The 23,681-nt window shown below is 44.3% G+C and overlaps 2 protein-coding genes across 5 annotated transcripts in view; both read right to left on the bottom strand.

Annotated features, from left to right (window-relative positions):
- The window catches only part of vps50 (VPS50 subunit of EARP/GARPII complex), a 101,407-nt gene extending 97,114 nt beyond the window's left edge, over positions 1 to 4,293 (bottom strand). For all 4 annotated transcript variants that reach the window (XR_013812314.1, XR_013812315.1, XM_079748793.1 and 1 more), the window contains exons 1-2: positions 4,164 to 4,293; positions 3,586 to 3,654 (exon numbers count right to left, since the gene is read on the bottom strand). Coding sequence is in view for 2 of the 4 variants with exons in the window: in XM_079748793.1 (XP_079604919.1) it covers positions 3,586 to 3,654; positions 4,164 to 4,196 (102 nt within the window). In the remaining 2 variants the exon portion in view is untranslated. The remainder of the gene's footprint in view (positions 1 to 3,585; positions 3,655 to 4,163) is intronic.
- A 1,135-nt stretch (positions 4,294 to 5,428) lies between these two features.
- hepacam2 (HEPACAM family member 2) lies at positions 5,429 to 14,809 on the bottom strand. The gene is made up of 9 exons (XM_079748814.1): positions 14,696 to 14,809; positions 11,409 to 11,768; positions 10,929 to 11,213; positions 9,717 to 10,070; positions 8,848 to 8,973; positions 8,474 to 8,495; positions 8,331 to 8,365; positions 8,018 to 8,091; positions 5,429 to 6,237 (listed from the first exon to the last, which is right to left on the bottom strand). The coding sequence occupies exons 1-9, from the start codon at positions 14,751 to 14,753 to the stop codon at positions 6,010 to 6,012; spliced, it is 1,542 nt and encodes a 513-aa protein (XP_079604940.1). The 5' UTR covers positions 14,754 to 14,809; the 3' UTR covers positions 5,429 to 6,009.
- Positions 14,810 to 23,681: the final 8,872 nt, after the last annotated feature.

Raw genomic sequence — 23,681 nt, forward strand, 5'->3', positions numbered from 1 at the left:
TGGAGCCTCTCCTTCTACATGTTCAGAGGATCCCCACATAGATACACAACAGTCACACGAACTGGGCCAAGACAAATTCCTTCTCAGGAAGGAGGTTGGGGGGTATTTCCACTGAGCAATACATGATACACATGATGCGTACACACACACACACACACACACACACACACACACACACACACGCAAAAGCATAATGTCACGCAGCCTACAAAGCACAAATGCTCTCCCTCTCTCTACTCTTTCGCAGCATCTCACTATCTGTGAGGTACATCTCACATGCATCTCGATATTTGAGCAGTTGAAAACGCTTAAGGCTTAACTAAATGTTTACTGACTCTGGCAGATTGTTACTCTTCCTTCAAGGCATTCATTGCTCTCTGGCATGCACACACACACCCCCCCGCACACACATATGCACACACACTTCAATTATTTTATCCCCTACAAGCAGTCATCACACGCAGAGCTCACTACGGAGAAGAGCAGTCAACTTTTTTAAACATACATTCATCATTTTGGACGGATGATCTATTAAACTTGGGGTCATCGTTTTTCAAAAATCAATGTAACCATCCTAACATTTATAAAGTCACACCTACATGACATAGTGTGTCACTGCAGAAAGCAAGGAGAACCGGTGTTCTCCAGTCCACACTTACAGGACAGAGGAACCGTGGATCCTCCATGAAGGCCGCCAGCTAAGATGCATGCAGAAAACTGCCGGGAATCGTCTCCTTATTTATCCAATCTGTCCTGCGATACAGCACGAGTTAAGTGAAGCTGCGTGCACCACTTCCTTCTTATAAAGACAAGTAAGTAAGAAGACTGATATTCTACAGCTACTGCTGTGTCACATGCATATCCAGTTTGGCCGCATTTGCCGCAGCCATCTGCAAGCCAAAAAGGGGTTGCTTCCATAGGCAGACATGCTTGAAGCCATTGGTTGTTTTTGTTGGTTTGCTCTCATCCATGCAAACGATTGGCAATCAATACGCATCAGCCCCTATAGCATTGTAATATCTCCAACAAGGGGGCATTGGGAAATACAGAGGTTTCTACACCCCTGGCTCCATCTATATGAATGGTATAGGCCTGTCAAATGGTATAAAAATATCAGAAGAAAATGTATTTGCACAACACTGTGAGATGATAAAGCGCAAATGCAGTTCCTCTTGTTTTTGACATGGGTGCACGTTTCCACACACACACACACACACACACACACACACATTATTTTTTATAACAAAACAAATAAAGTAGCCAGAAGCAACAGTAAGGTCTAGAAGCGTAATAAAACTAAATGTACAAAAACAAAGACAAACAAATGGACAGAAATCCAATAAAGTTTGATCAAATGGAAAAGTAAAATCATTGCTTTATGATAAGAAAGAAAAAAATACTGAAGACATCAAAAGGAGCTGCGCTCTCTTCCAACTTTGAGATTAAAAAATGAAAACTGGGTTCACATTTGATATTAAAATGCATCCTGGGTCATTCCATTTTAGCAAGATATGATCGCAAGAGTCCTACATTTGGAGGTGGTCCCTAATGCAAATCACGTTTGCATGGTGCATTTTCACTATGAGCACTTATCTATGCCTATGCCTGTGCTTTTTATAATAACTACTATCCCATCTGTTTTTAAATGAAAAGGAGAAATCAGAAAATAATAACAAATGTTAGCCACAAAAGAAGTACAAATTTTTCTTTCTACTTTGTATATAGCTGCTACAGCCAAAGTGCTGCTAAGTATAGCATATACTTCAAACCACAAAAATCTGAACACAAGCGATCCCTGGAGGCTGGCATTAATAGCAGGCGTGACTGCACTCTCCCAGAATGTCAGACACAAAGTAGATATTTCTGGATAAAAAAAAATAGGCAATGCAATCGGTTGAAAGAGCTTAATGGGCTTTTTATGGTTCCACGTTCCCGCAACGCGGTTACGGACCCCTTACGTCCTTGCGTGCCCTCCTTGTGTCCACCGCAAACGTGCACCTCCTGACGTGCACCTCCCAAAATTAACCTTCCGTCGAGGCGACGCAGCATCAAGGGCTGTGATTGGTCCGCTTACTAAAACCCGGCGCAAAACCATAAACGTTCACGACTGCGTCAAAGCGTCTGCGTGGTCATTGCGTTGCGAGAACGTGGAACCATAAAAAGCCCTTTAGTCTGAGTATCTAGATAACAGACCCCTGCCTTCGGGCTTTCTGACTAGAGACACACTCATACCAGGTTAAAAGGCTCTATAATCAAACTAGGCAAAAGGACATGAAGTCAGAGACTTCTTAACAATCTAGTATGATATGCATATGCAGCAAGTGTGGCTAAATATTAACAAAAGATTACACCCCTCTCAAGAAACAAGAGTTGATCATTGAAAAAAAAGAAATGCAGTAGTTAGGCCGGAAGAGATGCAAGTGTGCATATAAATAAATATGCACATACAATACACTGAAGACAACTGAATTAAATTCCCCCTGCACCACCCACACAGTCTCAAGGTGACTTCTTTACATTGGTCCGAGAGCTGCAAATATAAACCCACTTGAGGAAACACAGAGAAATGGGATATAGTTGAATGAGTTGTGTGAACATGACCAAGCACTCAGGATAAACAGCGCTGGTCACCTTCCAAGGTCGTTCAGCTGTGCAACTCAAAGAGCAGTGCGGTTGAAGAAGTCAGGATAATCTACTGCCGGCAGTTCGCTACCCTGGAGCAACAAAGTCAATTCATTATGCAGACCATTGGTGCAGTTTCTCCTGGTCTGGCTACGCTGGTTACAAATTAAACTTCTGGAAATAGATGAAGACGAATGATTGTGGGTTTGCCTGAGCCAATGATCGTATATTAGTAGGCGATGTGATTTGACAGCATATGGACTTTCTTTAAGAGCCGTGCATGGCAAGGCTAAAGATACAAAGACTCCAATATAATTCACCCGCTCGAATGTATACTAGTTACACCTAAGCCAACCACAAGAATGTAATAGGTATTGCATAAAGGTAATAGGTTTGCTTTCTGACATAATAGCACAAATGGGGATGATCATCATTTTGGAATAAGGGACTCATTACTCACATTAGTGAGTGAGTGATATCTTCATAACTTTGAATAATGACAACTACTGTTATATTTTCTTTTAATACAAATATTGTAAATATTTGTATAAGAATAAGTGCATATTGAGTAGTCACTCACATAAAAATAAAGACAAAATCCTGTTTACTTTAATACTGACATAAAGTAAACTGTTTATATTTGATATACTATAATATCCGATATACTTTAGGATGGGATATAACATCTTGTTTACATTATTATGAGTGTATTATTGTTATCATTATGCATAATTATTATCAAGCTTTATTAGCATACACACATTAGTATTATTATTATTATTATTATTACAGTTGACAACATTTGAAAGACTGCATTCCAAAGTCACTGGTCTTGGGAACAGTGGGTTCACATCCAATTCTGGTAACTGGTAGTTGTGGTTTGTTTACTTTGAATAGGATCATACAGGATGATGTGGTTTGGTCAGGAAAACAACAATTAATAAACACTTTCTGAAAGCTTACCTTGCTTGGAATCCTCAGGTTTTCCACAGGACTGAGATCTGACATGCTTTCTTGAGGACTTTTAAGGCCCTATGAAGGAAAGAAAAACATCAAAATATTCACATCAACACCTAAAGATTGAAACTGCTTCAAGCCTGTAGGGTAGTGAACAACATTTTTGAGGTGCTTGCTTTGTCAACGAAAGAACGACAGCATACTGCAGCAGTAATCTAGGTCAATTTAGATGAAAAACAAGATTTCAGAAACAAACGACCAGCCAAGCAGCAAGTCTAACGTTACATTGCAAGGTGAGAACTTCCCCAACCGCCCACATTCTGATTGTGTGGGTCTTGTTATTTTAGGTCATCTCAGACGGATAACATAGTACGACAATGAAGAACATCTAAATAGGCACCGTAATGTCCAAAGAGTGCCGCAAATGCACTGAAAGATATGGCTGTTCTGTTGGATGTTGTGCAATCTGATCTACCTGGAGATGAACTGTCAAACTAGCATGTTGGCACAACGTCATTTGCTTGTTAGCTTCAGCCAAAGAGATATGCTTCACATGTTTAAACAATCACACTTTGTTCATTCACCTGTCGGGCCATAAGAGACTTGATCTTCTGCATCGTAGCTCCAAATCGGGTTCAGTGGCTAATATTTTAAAACAATGAATACAGTATAATTTAATGTCACTGAGCTGCCTACATCAAGAGAAGGGAGCCATTGATAATTGTCACGTGACTGCTGGTGAAACCGGAACCGGATACTGGGAATGGTAGTTTTCTTAGTTAAAGATGAGAACTACATTACACCATGTCATTATATTACGCCATAGACACCCAATCCAACGCCCATTTTCCGATACCTAAGCGCTGAACACAAAGCTTGAATTTGGGATGGTCAACCAATTACAATTTCCAATTTGTTAGGTTATAATAACGCAAATGCATTCGCCTCTAACCGTCGGCTGTAGCCCCAACCCTTGTTCCGCCACTAGATGGCAGTCAGATTAAAATAACGGTATGCATGGGCCAAGAACAAGAGGTACCTAGTTTTGTATTTGTTCACATTTGATTATTTTTTATATTAACTTGATGAGTGTTGCTTTAAAATGAGAATGAACTTATAGCTATATTGAATATTGTACATATTTTGGTTGCACAATAATTCATATAATGGAATACACCAAATACTCATACTTAAATTGTTTTATCTCCCAATTATTGATACAAGGCAATAAATATCATTAAATTATAATTTAATTTGAGATTTTTTGCAATAATGATTTGCAAATGCTGCTTTGCCCGCTATGTTTCACAGCACACAACAGTTCCAAATAACTGTATCACACAGTGAGCATGTTTTTTTAATCCTCCCCCTGGGTTATTTCTACGCAGCACAGTGTTAAAGAGCAGTCATACAGCAGGCACCACCTGCTCACTTTAGTTCCTGCTTAATGATACCTCAGGCCATTTCCCAGTCAAATGAAGGTGAGGTCACTCTCCTCAGTTGAATTGACGCCACTGCTTGTTTGTTATGCAGTCGTCCAAAGTGTGGAGGAGCCTCCCTTAAAACATACACTGAGACGGAACCGATGGCAGCCGCTGCAGGAGATACCACCTCAAAGAAACAGCAACCTCAATTGGTTATCGCAAACAGTTATAATAACTGCGGCACTCAAAACTACGCTCAAAAGGATTTTTCGTTCTTTGTTTCTTCTGGTAACATATTGCCATCGGCAATATATATGTTAGGTTTGTGTGAACCTGCAGGCTTACATAAAATTATAAAGTTTGTATATATTTTCCAAGTATGTCCTGATCCTGGCAAAAAATTCCATCCGGTTATAAACAGCAAACTCTTTCAAATCTTTATTGAAATACAAAACGCACACATGTCAATTTAATTAATTTCTGTACAGTCATTTTATAAAAACATATGTTATCTGTAAATATTTAATTGCATCAATGTTGAACGAGGGAAACGCTACATTGGTGGGTAAAAATCTCCCAGTAAGAATAAATAAAAAATGGTGTATAATGGCAAATCTACATTGCCAAAAAATATTGACAATATTTACAAGATGATATTCATCAACACTTTCTTCATTAATCAGTGGCCGATTGTTTTCCCTGAAACACATGGACAGCAAGTGCAAGAACGTGGATCTATACATTAAGTGTGATACACACGCACACGCGCACACACACACACACACATACACACACACACACGCACACACACACAGGTTTATGCCTTTTCATCATCTCCTCTCAAGGGGGCACTACAAAGACTATTGCTAAAGTCGTTTTTTCCACCATAACATTGTAACCAGTTAACGATAGGCAGATAACAGACATTAAACATCTGTCGTGCAACGGTACTCTCTAGACCGTAGCAGTGCATCATGAGAATAAACATATTCACATACAGGCAGTTTTAATCCAGATCCACCCAAAGCTGTGTGCGAGTGAGGCTTCGGCACAGGGGAACTTCTGCATAACTTGAGTGTCCAAAAATGACAGGCTGTCTCAAACCTGCCTGTGTGGGGGAGGGCACAGTGAGCAAACTGTGGCATGGGGTCTCGGGAACGTGTCTGATGACGTCGTAGATCGTTGTCTGCACGTCCTGCATTGACTCGAGCCTGGCAAGAGATCTGCAAGACGCCTTGTGGAGAATATGAAACACCATTATAACGAAGTTCAGACGTCTCAGACAATTACAGGTTATGGCTGATTTCATTGGGGGGGGGGCGACATTACTTTTTGGGTAACGTAGTAAAGTAACGCATTACATTTAAAATATCGGTAACTACACTACTTTACTAGACTATAGTAACGCGCTTTCCTGCGTTACCCAAGCCGTGTGTGCCTGCGTGTAAAGTTCTGATCTGTTGTGGTGCGTGCATGCGTGCTGCCTGTGTGTCTGCAGCGCCTGCTTGCCTCGGCACGTTGCCATAGCAATCGATTTGAGTGACGTAGCTGCTTGTGCGAAGGAGTGTTGAAGTGTTGGAGCGCATACGCAGGTGACACAGAAAGATAGCCTGGCTAACGCCAGACCTCATCTCAATCTACATTGAGATGAAGTCTGGGAACCACACATTCATTTTCTCGTATTTCAGGCGTGGTTTACGATTGCCCGGAGCCGTTTATTGGGCGCTACGAATGTCTATCATATGAGTCTGTACGTAGCTCATAGCCAATCAAAGCCTGTTGGTAGCAGGGCAAAGACATCCTTCTTGGTAATGAAAAGAGTTTAACGCCGAAAGTTGCTATTTTTTCAAAATAAACTTGCGTTCTAAACTGCTTAGAACACTATCTAAGGCTGCATCGAAATGTAACGCGTCTGCTGCCATTTTGGATCCGTAAACTACAAGCTTCGGTGTGTTGCATAGACGTCGTCATCGTCTTGCCGTCCCTTCCTGTTCTGTGATTGGTTCCCTATCTCAAACGAAAATCGGATCCATGGAATCCGAGCTGCCTAACAGCGCGAAATGAAGTCTTGCGCAAGGCTGCATGGGTGTACCCAGGCAGAAAGACAGACTGGTTGCAGGGTTTATTGTAGAAGACTGTGCTTCCCCTGTCGTCTATTGAATCGCCCAGATTTAGAAAAATACTAGATATAGTACCCGCGAGTCGCAAACCAACATCCGACAGGAAAACATTTTCCCATTACCTGAACAAGTGTTAAATCGACATGCAATCGAAGCTCAAAATAATTTTCGAGTCCTTCCTGGATCATGTGTCCACCACCGCGGACATTTGGTCCGCCAACAACAAAAGTTACTTAGAAATGACACTGGATAGACAGCATTACTTTAAAACTTGAGAAGGCTGCTCTTGCCTGCACGAGGGTGGGAGGAAGACACACTCGATGTCATAGCTTGGGAAATAGATCAGGTTCATTCAGCCTTTGGACCACATAAAGTAACAGCATGTGTCCTCATGCAAGTGCATTTCTGTTTTAATTGTATGGGATAAAGTGACCTTTTTATATTTTTCATTGACCACTTAATTTTTGTTCTCATGTTTCCCAAAGACTGTTTTGAAACTTGTGTGTTGCTACTGATTGACCTCACCATAGCCTACTTTATCCTGTTGTTTGTGGATTTTATAGTGAGGCATTTCTTTGTGCAGACAGGGATATTGTTCTTTCATATGATTTTATATGCTATTTTGTATAGATTTATACAATATACAATAAGTGATGATAGGGCTATGATGTTTGTCCATGTATCTACAGTAAATTAAGAAACGGGGATAAGTAGTGAAGTTACTTTTCAAATGCAGTAACTAGTAAAGTAATCTCATTACAATTTACAGAAGTAACTAGTAGTAAGTAACTAATTACCTTTTTTGAGTAACTACCTAACACTGGCTGATTTTAATGTAATCGTCAAGGTGAGAAGGGAAGGCTTGAGAGCTTCTCTGCTGATATTCAAATGTACCTGTGTGGATTCCATTAACCCAGGAACAGCGACAAACTCGTAGATACCGAAATCCTCTGTTGCATCTTGATGACCTGCAGAGGCAAATTCATTATTAACATTCTGTTAAATGCTTTTTCCACTTATCTATAGTTGTGCCATTTCAAATCTGCATGCCCCAACGAAGAAATTAACTTTGTTAATTTAAATGTTTTATTAGATTTAAATTAACAAGGATGGTTTGTGTAAATGTGTTAATCCATCGGTTATAAACACAGACATAGGTTCTAAATTAATTAATGTATAAGATAAATGCCTGGCATAAATGGCTTACCTGATAGATGTGGTCTCCTTTGTTCCGTTACTGGTCTGAAGAATGCAAGCAAGCCAATTTTTAGATTGTGGTTTTTAGATTGTCTATCCATCCATCTTTCAAAAATATTTTTATGTGCACTTTAATGGACCAACATGTCTTACCTGTTGTAAATGTTCATTAGCACTGCTCAGGGCCATTTTGAATTCAAGAGAGAAACGGAAAGAATCTATTTTATTTCCAAAAAACAAACAGTATGAACCACCAAAAGTTCCTGCTCATGATTAGTTTGACTACAATTTACATAAATGTACAGTTAGAATTAACTAACTTCGGTATGCCAGTGACTATATTTCAAGCTAAACTCTTGCCTAAGTACAATTCCTCACTTTTTCTTCCAGACATGGCAAACTAGGTACACATTAGGAACCGGTTTCAATAGGCTTAGAGAACATGAGATTACAATGTATTTATTAATTAACTGTGAAGCAGGGGAATCTTATATATGATGTTTGGTTTATATGAGGCAGCTACCCACCTCTCTTGGGATGGCACACTCTCCTGAGAAAGAACAACACCATAAACGCGATGATGAACAGCGAGCAGATAGTAATGGCTGCCAGAGGCGATACTGAGCTGCTGACTTGTGAGTGCTTCTCTTTGCCTGGGGGAAGAAAAGTACAACAATATTCAGAATCGAATTTCAAGGCACGGCCCCTGTCAGAAGAATTCATGTTAACCCTTTTCCCTTAAAATGGCTGACTTTCTTTTTTGAAGCGTTTCTGTGTTCAATCTCTGTCCCCAAGAGAGCAATCATGAAATATTACCTGGACAACGGACAACTGGTCTGGCCCACGGAGACATGACATGCTATAAAACTCAACAAACACAACAGCTATTAACCACTGTTTGTTTTCCCACAGAACCTCTGGACTTTAGAGCTTCTGGTTCCCTAGCAACTTAGAGAAAATACTGCATTATCCCATTATCAATCCATATCTCCTACTGACTCCATAACCTATGAATTTCCAAACAGGTGCCCCAGGAGCCAAACACCATGGGTGTAGGCCTATAACTCAAGCTGTGAAACAGACTGTCTTGCCTTCACTGCTCTTGCTTAACCCTTCCAAAACCATAGTTTTCGAAGTTGGACAATGTGTCAAGAATCCTAAAAAAGATCAGCCCACTTATAAGCAGACACTCACTAAACCAAAGCAACTTCGAGTGAAATCAGATACAGGACATTAAGGCCCAGGTATTGGTTTGAGCATGGATGCACACAGGTAGGTTGCGAAAACCACTGGGATTGAACACAATACCTTTCTGTTGGTAGTCGAATGCCTGACAACCACTCCGACTGTACTCCCCACGACCCCCCAGCCTCCTTCTTCCACCGAGCCAACCCACCTGTCCCGGAGCCGGCCACCCACAGGGTGAACTGCGTCTCGTCCTGCTTCTCCGTCGCGTTGTTGAAGGCTCTGCACAGGTACTCCTCGCGCTGGAACAGGCGGTAGGAGCGCACCTCCAGCCGGGGCCCCAGCATCACCACCTGGCTGCTGTTGGCGTTCTTGGAGATCCACACGTAGCTGTTGGGCGGGTTGGAGTCGGCCTGGCAGTCGAAGTACGCCAGCTCCCCGGGGTTGATGTAGAACACATTACCCTGGCCCTGGCCCTGGCCCTGGCCCTGGCCCTGACCCTGGCCCTGGCCCTGGCCCTGGCCCTGGCCCTGGCCCTGGTTCACCGCCAGGTTGTAGGGGCCGTCTGTGGATGGAAGGAGGGCCGACGAGACGCTTTAGAGATGCTTGGTTTGGTAACAGGTGAGGGCCGAACAGTTTCTAACACTTTATGTGCTTCATTGAGATATGTCAATGTGAAAGACGACTGTTTATGATTCAATAATTGAGATTAAGATAAGATAAGGCACCATGTAGGCCGACTAGAATGTGTTGTTCTCAACGCGCTATAAATGCAATGCAATATAAACAAAGCATGTGACCGCATGCTGCTTTCACTTTCCGTCCGTTGAGAAGGACCGATAATATATCATGAGCCACATCAACCACATCACATTAAGCTTAGCCAGCAGCTAAGTTTTGTGTAGTGCGTTTCACATTATGTAAAAGGATATACATAAACAGCATCAGGAATTCATAAGAAGAGAAACAAGTTTTGAGGCGGATAATAGTCGCAGGTGACATAAAAGGTAGGTTTTACATTCATGAAAATGAATGTAAATGTAGATTTTCATAGTAATGGAAACTATAAATTCTGTATGTAAAAAAGGGATGTCAGAAGTGTGACAACCAATACATTCATTATCTTATCATCGACGACTAGACACTGTTCCCGGAGAGCAGGCTCGGTGCATAACACAGACACCCACAGGTGAGTTGTTTATCAACCTGTACCAAAAGTTAGCTCCCGGCCTCAGTGTTCGGACTCAGCTGCTTTACCTCCGATGCAAATGCAGCAGCGCACGTGTCGTCTGCCGTCCACGGGCGCTGGCCCCTCAAATACTTTTACAGACAAACTCTCACTTTGAGATGATTTGACACAAAAGGAAAACAAAACAGAAGGAAGAAGAAACCCGCAGGCCTCGTAGGATACGACGTTACTCACAGTACACGTTGAGGTCCATGCTCCGGCTGAGCATCTGGCTGACGTGGTTCCTGGCCAGGCAGCTGTACTCCCCCTTGTCCTCCTTCCTCACGGGACTGACCACCAGCGTGGAGCTGTCCTCCGAGAACCAGTACCTCTTCCCGGGTCTCAGCACCACGTTGTTCCTCAGCCACTGGAACCCAACCTTGGTCCCGACCTGGACCGAACAGGACCAGGTGACGTTATCCCTGTCCTCCACCACGGGATACGTGGGACTCATCCCGATGGTGGGAGAAGAAACAGGAACTGAACGGAAAGGACCAAAGTAGAGGTGGAGATGAAAGGTAAGAGGTCAAAGCCTACTTCTTTGTTGTTCTAAATAACACTTCATTACAGCACAAGGGTGAATTCTCAGCACCCTCCACGGCAATCAGCCAACCGGGACACATAGCCGACACTGACGATCAAATCATTTCGTCAAACCGGCAACCAACGCCTCACCATCCACCGTGACGTGCACCGTCCTCTCCAAATTGAGGACGTGGTCGGTGCGGTTGTGGAACTTGACGTTGAGGTCCAGGCAGTAGACGCCCTCGTCGGACGGCCGCAGCGCGAGGAGCTGCAGCGAGGCGTTGGGCCCGCGGAACAGCAGGCGGTCGTAGCGCGTCATGTCCGTGATGGTGGAGTTCTTGGTGAAGGTGACCAGGGTGGTCCGGGCGCCGCTGGGCCTGGTGTGGGACCACGTGCCCTGGACCTCCGTCTCGTTCAGCCGGAAGAGGGTCTCCACAGCCAGCAGGACGGACCGGCCCTCCACGCCGTGCTGGACCGGCAGGGGGACGCGGATCAACCCTGGGCGCACCTCTGGGGGAAGGACAGACGAGACAGGACCACGGACAGAAGGACGGAGAGAGAGAAGGACAGAACGCCAGGGGGATGGACAGATGGACAGACAGACGGGATAGAGAGGGAAAGTACAGAACGCCAGGGAGACAGACAGATGTTCAGAAAGACAGGAAGACAGAGAGAAGGAGAGACAGAGAAAAGGACAGAATGCCAGAGAGACAGACGGATGGTCGGACAGAGAGGAAGACAGAGAGAAGGATAGACAGAGAAAGCAAAGATATAGATGAGTTACAGTAATACATGCCAATTGTGTGAGGTGAACCTGTTTGAATGTTCCAATAATGTTAATATGTGAATATTTGTCACACGGTGTCAGAATATTACATCTTGCGTCATGAGTTTATTTCTCTGAAAGGGGATATGTACGTTGTAACGTTACTGGGTTGTAAGTATGTTGACATTATTTCTGACCTCTACTGACGACAAGTCGGTATTGTAAACCCAGCCACTGTTAAGGCTGGGTTTACAATTGAGGAAGAGAGCATAAGGGAGCTGGTGACTTCTGTCTGTAGGATAAGGTTGTGGTTTGGACCCAAATGTCCTCAGTCAGTTTACCTAAATAACCCCAACCTGCATGATCATTCATCGCATTGCGGAACCCGCTATGATAGTGTTTGTGTTAGCGGAGTGAGAATGAAAACAGGATCTTTAACGGTACCCCTATACACCAGCTTAGCGTTGAAGTTTGTATCCTATTATCATGATTGTCCAGGTCCTGAAACTGTAATGAGTAAATATTAACCCAACCGTTGGCCTTGGTTTACCCTCACACTGGGCTGATTTGGTTTTCATCCTAACTGGTTTCAGAACAAACAGTCTGCAATATCAAACAGCCACAAGGTAAAAAGGTGACACTTCTTTAGTTGTTCGATTCAATTTAATTAAATTTGTGGATTTGGTGACTTTATAAGACGTTTCTCCGGTGGCTCTTCATGTCAATTTGGCAGCTAGCTTGTAAGCGACAAAGAATTATCTTTGACTAAAAATACAATGATGTTACCCTGTAGTTTATTGTCACAAGGACAACATTGTTTCTTTCACTGTCTTACACTGACTCATTTCAATATGATTAAAATATTGAATTGATATTTGATATTGATATATTCAAAATATTGAACCGGAATACACCTGTAAACCCTCCTAGCCCACCTCTGCTGGTCTACAGATGGACTTCTGGGCCTCAGGTCGTTAATGAAACACGACACATCGACGCCCTCAACACTCCAACCTCAAAGAGCTACGGGTGTCTTTGTCAGTGCAGGCACCCGCCTGCATGTGTTTGTGTTTGTCTGTGTGTGTCAGCTGTTGTGAACACAGGCACACTTCTGATAATTCCCTCACAAACACACACACAAACACAAACACCCCCCCCCACACACACACACACACACACACACACACACACACACATATTTACACTTTAATTGTAACAATCAAACAACAGACACAGTATCATGAACGTGTGCGTGTGTGTGTGTGTGCGTGTCTGTCTATGTGTATTATGTTCCTGTGTGTGTGTCTGTGTGTGTATTGTATCATCTGTCAGAAGTGTGCCTGTGTTGACAGCGGCTCAGATCCGGTTAATCGACAGGATAAGGATAAGGATGAGGAGGAGGTGGTGGGGAGGGAGGGTGCCCAGTCTGCTCCTACTGTTGTCCCCAAACAACAAGGATTGTTGTGGTGATAAGAACCTGGGGGTGGGGGGGGATCTCACACTGACAATAGGCTTAAAGTGAAGGGGGCAACCATCGCGTTAGTAACACACACACAGCACACACACATACACAAAGACACACACCAGGCACACACTTCAGACATCTCGTCTCGAGATAACGATGACACACTGAAACCAAACTGAGGCCAGTAATGCGTCCACGGACCTGCAAGCACCTGCCTGGCAGCAGCCCTCACAAACAGCTGAGGTGTTTGGAGGATAAATACGGCCAACCGGTGCATGTCCGAAAGCGTGGGCCGTGTCTGGTGTCCCCGTTGGTCAACACTGATAAGAGGGACACCGACCTTCTGCTAGGGGCGGGGGGGGGGGGGTTGATGAAAGAAACATTGGAGGGTAATAGCAGCAGGGATGGGGGTTTGGTGGGGGGTGGTGTTGGACAGCAAAAGTCCGCCCGTCCGTGAGTCATGAGGAGAACACCGTGACTGCTGGTGACTTCTCTTTCCCTCTGCCGTCCTTCTTTCCTCTGTCTTATAATTATAGCCGTACGATATTAGAAGAGCTAATTCCGTACCGACGACGGATGAGGACGGGTTGTAAAGATGTTCCAACAAGGCCTCATGCGGGACTGCGTGTACAATGTCACATTGAAACAACGTGATAGGAAGAGATCTATGAGACAATCCCAGCCATTGACTTTAAATGGACTGGGGGTTTGCCATTATCTCACAAGCAGGCAGATTAATGACTTCATTCAACCAACCACAGCCTGCTAGTTTAAATAAGAAAACGATAGCTTTGAAAGCCTTCAACCACCAACTATAGAGACTATGGATTTGTTTTGTTTAAATGCGAAACTATATTGTATTAATATAAGATACGCATTCTTACAACTGTAAACAATAAATAAACAAAGTTACAAATACATATAGTCACATATGTCTCCGAACAATAACACTTTAATTTTTTCAGGTTAACATGACACTGTGCGTCGTTTACATATTTGCAATTGTCAAACACTGTCATTTTCCCTAACATCCAAATACTACACAACAAACATCCTCATTCACGACAAGGCTATAATGTCACACCCAAGCCTCGCCACCAACACACACCAGCACACACCAAAACACACCAACACACACCAACACCTTAACTCTCTATCTCTCTCTCTCTCTCTCTCTCTCTCTCTCTCTCTCTCTGTGGGTCTTACCTGTCAAAACTAGCAGGATGGCGGTCAAACAGCGCAGTGTCCTCCTCAGGCCCTCCATAGCATCGTATGGTCACCGAGCACTCAGCTGGCCAGGCAGGCCAGGAAGGAGGGCCTGGAGGGAGGCGGTCGAGGGCGTGTGAGGGAGGAGAGAGGAGAGGAGGGGAGGGGAGGAGAGGAGGGGAGACGTGTGACGGGCTGTGGTGAACAACATTTGCCAGGGAAATGAGAGGAGCCGGGCTGAGAGGCCCTGCACCAGTCACTCCTCCCCCGGTGACATCGTCAGGATGAGGAAGAGATCTTACACCTGGGTCAGGTTCGGCCCTCATGCACACATACGCACACAGATGGACGTACACAGACGCACAATCGTACGCTAACTCTTGCAGGCATACATAGACACACACACACACACACACACAGAAGCATGCAGACATACATTCGTCACAAACGCACACGCACTAACAGACAGACATACAGGCACACACAAACACACACGCACAAGAACACACACATGCATATGCTCACACATGTACACATATACACCCACACACTCATACATGCATACACACATAAATACATATACACACACACACAGCCACACATGCCTAAACAACACAAAATGCAATATATACTCACACACACATACTAGGGTATCGTCAAAATCCACAAACCCACATATGCAAATCAACAATAGAGTATCGCCAAAACACACACAAACACATACACATGCACACACCCATATACACAGACACAAGAACAAACACACATGCACGCCTGAACAACACAAGATGCAATATATTCTCAAACACACACACATCCAAGGGTATCGTCGAAACATACGCACACAAACGCATACATGCAAACTCACAATAGAGTATCGCCAAAACACACACACACACACTCACAGACACACACACACACATACACAATGCATGTCAGTGCCTAAGGCTGAGGATAACTGGGGAGCAGCGAAAACTGAGAGCTACAGGTGTAAAAGGATAGGTGAGGAACAGTGGTTTCTATCCATCACACACACAGCAGCTTCTACCTCTCTCCCTCAGGCTCTGATATAGAGACACAGACAGACAGACAGAGAGTAACCGAGAGGCAGACGTACAGACAGGCAGACAGGGAAACAGATACTGACTGAATGAATGACCAGCTATCTTTCTGATTAACTTGCTGACTGACTAACTGTCTGATTAACTTAATAATTGGTGAAGTGAAAAACTGAATGTTCTATTGACTAAATAAATGTTCAAACACATTAACTGGTTAAAATACTTATGTTTGTTATATTGACTATATAATGTATCTTTGAGTTACTGATTAACTTAGAAACGTTTTTTCCCAATTTATTGTTTTACTTACTAACTGATTAACTGACTTTTTATTAAATAATGATTTATAGAATGTTTTACTTAATGCTTAACTAACTTAATGATTAACTGACTTATTATTAAACTGGGTAATAGTGGTTATTGTCATTTATTAGACTCTAACTATGAACATTATTTTATTCATTTCCAATAGTTCATATACGTTTATAGTCGTTAAATTAGCACATATGGTACTGGTTTGTGTCTATGCTATGGTATCTCAATCTTGATGCAATGGACCTGATGAATGAGCCGTAGCGGTCATGAAGTGGACCATTGTAGACAGCAGAAATGGGTGACTGGGTTGTGCGTGGTACTACAGAGAGAACTAAATATAACAACTCTGCTGTCAGCCACATCATGCGGTGCCCATTCACTGTAGGAGGTCTATGTCAAGCCATTAATGTAGTATTTAGAGTGGGTAGGCTTCATGCGGATCATAAGCTTGAAAAACATCTATTCCTACGATCAGAAACGATTCGGGTTCTTCGTGACAACCCTGAGGACCAACTGCTGTATTGATTGTATGCTAATGAATGGTAACATCGTATAATTCATGCAGCATAAAGAAACAACTGGTGTGTCTGTTTGGTGTGATGAACTGGTGCTTGTCTATGGGTGCATCGTTGTTTCAGAATCAGTTTCAATCGGCAGGTTGCTTGTTCTCCCCTAGATGGCGGCATTGTATCTTCCACAGCTACGGTGTTGGGCAAAAACAACACACGTGTGTGCAAATTGTGTTATAAATGAACAAATACTGGATATAAATAAACAAATACTGTGGGGCTGATGATTACAACTAGGAAATTGATTTACTCAGGAATTTAAAAACAACTGAAGTGCTGTGTGTGTGTAGTTGAACTTTCTTCTTTAACTATACAGCATAAGGCTCATGCAGCTCCTTCTCTCTCTCTCTCTCTTTCTTTATCTCTCTCTCTCTTGCTGTCTCTCAATCTCTCCCTCTCCCTCTTGACAATCCCCATACTACATACGCACACAAACACCCACACACTCTCGCACACACACACACACACACGCGGGCGCACACACACACACACACACACACACACACACACACACACACACACACACACACACACACACACACACACACCCTGCCTCAAATGGGGGCCCTCTTGCAGTGCTAAAACATGTCACATTTTCCACATTCAGTTCTCCAGCGTGTTCTCATAGGCTTGTTGCTACACTGGGCCACATATAAAACCTCTGCTTGTCTTCTGATGCTGCAGTCATCCCTCCCCAGCTGACCCCTAACATGCGTCATCAACTCATTGATTAGTTTTCCCCTCTCTCTCTCTCTCTCTCTCTCTCTCTCTCTCTGTTTTTTCTGATGTTGTTGTTGTTTTTCCCCCAACACCTCTTTCTCCCCCTCCTCCTCCCTGCCCCTCTGCCCTCCTCCTCCCATTTTCCCCCTGCTCTTTCCTTTCTTCCTCTCTCTTTTTTCGCTCTCCATTCCTAGCGTTCTTTTCCGGTCTCCTAAACTGGCCGGATCTTCGCATCTACTCTCTGCCCTTGTGCTTTCGCCCTCTCTCTCTCTCTCTCTCTCTCTCTCTCTCTCTCTCTCTCTCTCTCTCTCTCTCTCATTCTCTTGCACTCTCTCTCTCTCTCTCTCTCTCTCGCACTCTCACTCTCACTCTCTCTCACTCTCTCGCACTCTCGCACTCTCACTCTCTCTCTCCCCCTCTCTCTCTCTCTCTCTCTCTCTCACTCTCTCTCTCTCTCTCTCTCTCTCTCTCTCACTCTCTCTCTCTCTCCATACCAGAGGCCTTGGCCCGAGGCTGCTGACACTCGGAACAGACACAGCTCTCTGGACCACATCAAGGCCACACCACTGGCAAATGTGTGTGTGTGTGTGTGTGTGTGTGTGTGTGTGTGTGTGTGTGCGTGTGTGTGTGTGTGTGTGTGTGTGTGTGTGGATCTACGCATGCTAGTGCTGTCATTGTTCATGTGTGTTTGTGTTTTCGGTGGATGTGCATTTGATGATCTGTTCGGACTATCAGATGATTGGAGGTAATGCAGGACACATCACATGGTGACACCACCCAAAGGGGCGCTCAGATTTGAGTCACAGGTCAGTGAAAGCAGCTTCCAACCACAGCTGGAGGCAAGGCTCTGAGGGAGGATGTCTGAAGGTTCAGATGTTTCAACATCCACCCATCAGGGCGGATTTCATGGAGGAGCCTCTGCCGGACATATAACTGCAAATAAATCTTTACAAGTAACACAAATTGGTGAAAATGCTCACAATGCGCCAGAGATCAATGTTCTGGTAGGTTTTCTTCGGGTGGAGCGGACCGCTGTGTGTGCAGACTGTGGAGGAAGTGGCCTCAGTCAGCTAGCGTCGGGTTTGTTTTGGTGATGGAGTTGGTAACCATGGTTACCAAGCCAGTGGCTATCTCGACCACCACGGCCCTCGTATCACACTTCAAAGGTTTCAGTTTCAATGTTCCCCAGCGAGATGTAACATCGAGATGTGAACGTTGTACTGAAACGGCGACTCAGCATCGAGCCCTCAGTGCTCAGAATGGGCCAAAGTGGAGCAGTTGGAAATATACATCCACAACACTTTCAGAGGCTGTTGATAAAGACAAATGTGAGCCAATATTTTGAATAATTGTATTCATTAGAACACATTTTATTTATCCACATTTAGTAACATGTTCTTTCATAGTCATGTATTTACATAATCCTTGTGGATAGGTGAAACATTGTTTACAATGACAGAAATGTTACCAACATGTGTACAACATCCATGTTAGCTTTTGTGATTCCTTCAAAGTACTCAAATTCTAAGTCAGTAGATAGAGTCTAACTCACACCTTAGTCTGGTATTTATCAGGACAGGATGTCATGCGTTAGCACTCTATGACAGCACTCTTGAAAATGTTTCAAATCCTCCTATACAGTCTGGGTTAGGTAATCTTACCCTATATAAAAAGAGAGAGGGATGGAGAGAGAGAGAGAGAGAGAGAGAGAGAGAGAGAGAGAGAGAGAGAGAGAGAGGGGAATAGAAATAGAGAAATAAAGAGCGGAAGGGAGATAGAGGAAGTATGAGGTAGGAGAAAGCGCAAAAGGGAGAAAAGGGGGGCGGAGATGTCTGGTTGGCCTATGCAAGTGATGTGATTGGATAAAAAAGTTTCATTCATACACTCATGACAAGCAGAAGACTGTATATATTAATACACCGCATACACCAACAATCATGCACTAGCCTGTGCTGTCTCTGCTCACGCAGCATAAAGCTGTCTGTTTGTGAGTGTGTATATATATATATATATATATATATATATATATATATATATATATATATATATATATATATATATATATAAATAGAGAGAGTGAGAGAGAGAGAGAGAGAGAGAGAAAGATTGTGCTTCATTATGTGTGTGTGTGTGTGTGTGTGTGTGTGTGTGTGTGTGTGTGTGTGTGTGTGTGTCTGTGTCTGTGTGTCTGTGTGTGTGTGGAGGGGTTTAGTGTATAATATATAATACTTGTTCAACCCTTGAACCTTGTTAGTTCATAAGTGCGGTCTAAACTTTATTAGGCAAACCTTCACTCGGAACGAGTGGATCAAGGCAACGTTTGCAACACAAACTCGCAAGACATTCTCCACCATAGGGAGTGTGTGTGTGTGTGTGTTTGTGTGTTTGTGTGTGTGTGTGTGTGTGTGTGTGTGTGTGTGTGTGTGTGTGTGTGTGTGTGTGTGTGTGTGTGTGTGTGTGTGTGCGTGTGTGTGTGATGTTACATTTACATTTACATTTAGGGCATTTAGCAGACGCTTTTATCCAAAGCGACTTACAATAAGTGCATTTGTTACAATAAGTACATTTGTCATAAGAAGTGAAACAATATATCGCTGTCGGTACAGGAAAGACGTTCATAGAACCAAGTGCAAGTATTACAATCGCTAGGCTAACCCATTCCCCGTATAAAGCAGCGATAGCAGCTACTGTAGATGCTACACAATTAAGTACCTTGAATAAGTGTAATGTACAAGTGCCAGGACGTACAACATTCAATGGTGACTGTGCATTGGTTTCTATGCAGAGTCGAGATGAACTCTGAACAGGTGAGTTTTGAGTCTTTTGCGGAAGCTGGTGAGCGACTCTGCGGTGATGTATGCATTTTATTTGCGTAAAGGTTTTAAGTTTCACATGCAATGCATTCCTGACATCCACATATACGTGTATAACCACATTCAAGCATTGTCAGCAAAATATGTATGTCTGCTTTGAGATTGCATCACGTTAGTGTGTATATGGGGGGGCGTGTGTGCATGTGTCTGTCTGCTTGCATATGGCTGTGCATGCAAGTTTCTATGGTGGGCGTTTGACTGTGTGTCTGTGTGTGTGCGTGTGTGTCTGTGTATGTGCGTGTGTGTGTGTGTGTGTGTGCACATATATGTGTGTCTGGGCTGGCGGCGAGAGCCTCACCCCTTTAACGCATTCTGCTCTCTATCTCGCCCACACACTCTCCATGTGACCCAGTGTCAACGACAGGAAGTAAGCCAATGTCAAATCCTGCTGCTGCCTGCATGTGAGGAGACTCAGCCTTTCCCTGTGTCTTTCATTCACAACCCCAGCCTGCCAGGATTTCCCAATGCAAATGCATGCGTGGTTATATTGCTCCCCTCTGCTGTTTGCATGGCCCAGTAAGATAAGCTAGTCCGGTACAATGTGCTGTTGGACTTCATAACATATTAAGGAGAAGTGACCTGAGAGAAACTGCATGCTCTGTGGACGGGTGAATTGGAAATGAACATGTGCACTAATAACGTGCACGCTCACAGACAACATGCACGGTCACTAATAATGTGCACGCTCACTAATAACGTGCACGCTACTAAATAAATGGGACATGCGGAGTAACTGCCAGTAGCAGGTGGAAAACTGATTAACACTATCCACAACTGTTGACTTAGTTGACACCCACATACACTTACTCACACACACACACACAGGCACAACCACACACACTCGCAGAGGGATTATCTGGCTTCCTGTTCCACACTCTTGAAGTTCCTCTGATAGATTGCCCATCGATGATGGGCTCTGCTAACTCATGCTTCCTTCATGTTGATTACAGTTGTTTAGCTCTCTCTTGTGCATCAAGAAAACATTAAAATGTTATCAGGACAGAAGGAAATGTCAGAGTTGATTCTTATGATTGGATACGCACACTAAAGAAACTTATGTTTGAGGCATGATGCTTTTTCAAACACTGCACTCACTCAACACACACACACACACACAAAACACTGTTATATACATCCCCCCACACATCACAAATAGCTGGTTATGTTTGGGTTCTGACGTGTGAATGTGTCTGTATGTGTGTGTGTGTGTGCGTGCATGCCTGCGTATGAATGTGTGTTTGTGTGTGTGTGTGTGTGTGTGTGTGTGCATCTGTGTGTGTGTGTGTGTGTGTTTGTGTGTGTGTGCATGCATACATTTGTTTATGTGTGAGTGTGTGTTTGTGTTTGTGTGTGTGTGTGTGTGTGTTTGTGTGTGTGCGTTTGCTTGTCTGTCTGTGTGTGTACATGCATGCATGACTGGAATGGTGGACAGAGGTCCCACTATGTAGCTGTCAGTAGTAAGCTGCTTGCGACACAACCTGGTAGCAGACTGGAAATCAGTATTCCCTATGCTCTCTCTCTCTCTCTCTCTCTCTCTCTCTCTCTCTCTCTCTCTCTTTCTCTCTCTCTCTTGCGCGTGCTTTCCCAAACAGAGTCAAAAAGGCACAGCAACAACAAACCAAAAACATCTAGCACTAACACCACTAGCAACAACGACCACAACAACAAAAGCAACAGGCCATGTCACAATGAAACAGTTGACAGTAAAGGGGTAGATTTCTGGTTGACTAACAGCACGTCTGACACAGTGTGAGACTGAGACTACACAATCTCCCCCCCCTAATCTGTCCCAATCTTAACAACACAATACTACAAAATCATTTGTTGCAGAAGTCGCTGAGGTTCACCGTGATCCCTTCACACCTCTCCTTCTCTGAGCCTCCATTCCTCCCTCCACCCTATGTGAGACTGCCTGGCCATAGGTACATGATGTGTGCATGGATGAGTCACTTCGTGCAAATCTTCAACATTAGGGGCCCTCGTCAATAAACCCAGCCCCCCACCCTCTCCATTCCCAGAGGTGTTATGCTAAACAGCTTCCCACCAACACAATGCTGCGATCACAGATTACATAGTTCTTGTTACCTTGCGTGTACTTCAAAGAGATATCTGTGAACGAGGGGGGACAGTTCAGCGAGTGGCGGTGAGAACTTCCTTCATCTCAACAAAAGGGAGATAACGAACCAATCAGACTCGTCTCAAGGTATCCCATTACGCATGCTTTACGACGAGCCAATGTGCCCATGCAATCAATTGCAGTGAGGGCCTCGCTATTACAGTGCATGATGCGCCGCTATCTCTACTGTAAACCTTTGAATGCAACGCGCTCTCATCGATACCCCTGCGTTTTGCGCTGATAAACGGATCTATACTGTACGTGTAAAAGTTGTTCATCAAAAAACAAGGGCAAGAGAGAGCCCTGTGTTACTCAAAATAACATCACGCCCCCCCCCCCCCCCAACCTGAATTCACAGTTCACGTGCAGACGTCTGCCTAAATGCATACATCTGCACGGATACAGACCCACAGCAAAAGGGAAGAGGTGTCGGCTGGCGTCGGTGAGATACACGGTTCGAAGCACACAAAAGTCTCGCAGAACAGGAGCGAGCTAATTGTAAGCAGATACAAACCCCGGGGGCCTTCCCCGGGGGGCCTTCCCCGGGGGGGCCTTCCCCGGGGGCGGCTGGTGGTGTGAACAGGGGAGAGGGAACGGTAGAAGAGGATGCCCCTATGCTGTTGCCCTCACATAACCCAGGGGGGGCCTCGGCCACCACGCATACCTGGCACGCATCTCCGCCGCACCCAATGCAGGTGGGGAATTTGTGCCGTTCTGAGGCTAACCAATAAGAGGGGAGAAAGACGCGGGATGAACCGTAGGAAAACCACAGACACCAGAGAGACATACCGGTGGTGGATCCGCAGAGCCAACGAAACCCCACCTGTCTCTAGATCGATAAGCCAAACCCTGATCCCTTCTTTATATCAGATAACGTTAAATGGCAAGATGTTGGTGGTGATGATGGTGGGGGGGGGGAGGGGAGGGGACCTCCGGATGGAAGGAGAGGGCTGTGAGTGTTTTGCCTGGTTCAATACATTGACGCCCCCTGGGATAAGCTTGGATGAGTTGAAAACAGCCGACGATGACAAAATGTTTGACCCTAACGAAGACGCTTTCTCAATCCTGTGATGTGGCTCAACATATAGGATCTTCTTTCCCGAGATGCCCCGTCAGCAGACACTGCGGCACCCCACCGTAGAGACAACCACATACCTTCTGGGAGAGCAGAAGAAAGAAGAAAGAAAGAGGGAAAGAAAGAAAGCAGGAGATGGGCATTGTTATTTGTGCTCCTCGTTGGTTCTCGGTTAATTCCGGCCGTGTGCTCGCTGTGTGGGACGTAATGCAAGGGGACACTGCAGTTCCTCGCTTTAGTCTTGCCGGTCGTCTCTG

This window comes from Pollachius pollachius (assembly GCF_949987615.1).
Source record: "Pollachius pollachius genome assembly, chromosome: 13".
In the NCBI taxonomy this organism is placed as follows: Eukaryota; Metazoa; Chordata; class Actinopteri; order Gadiformes; family Gadidae; genus Pollachius; species Pollachius pollachius.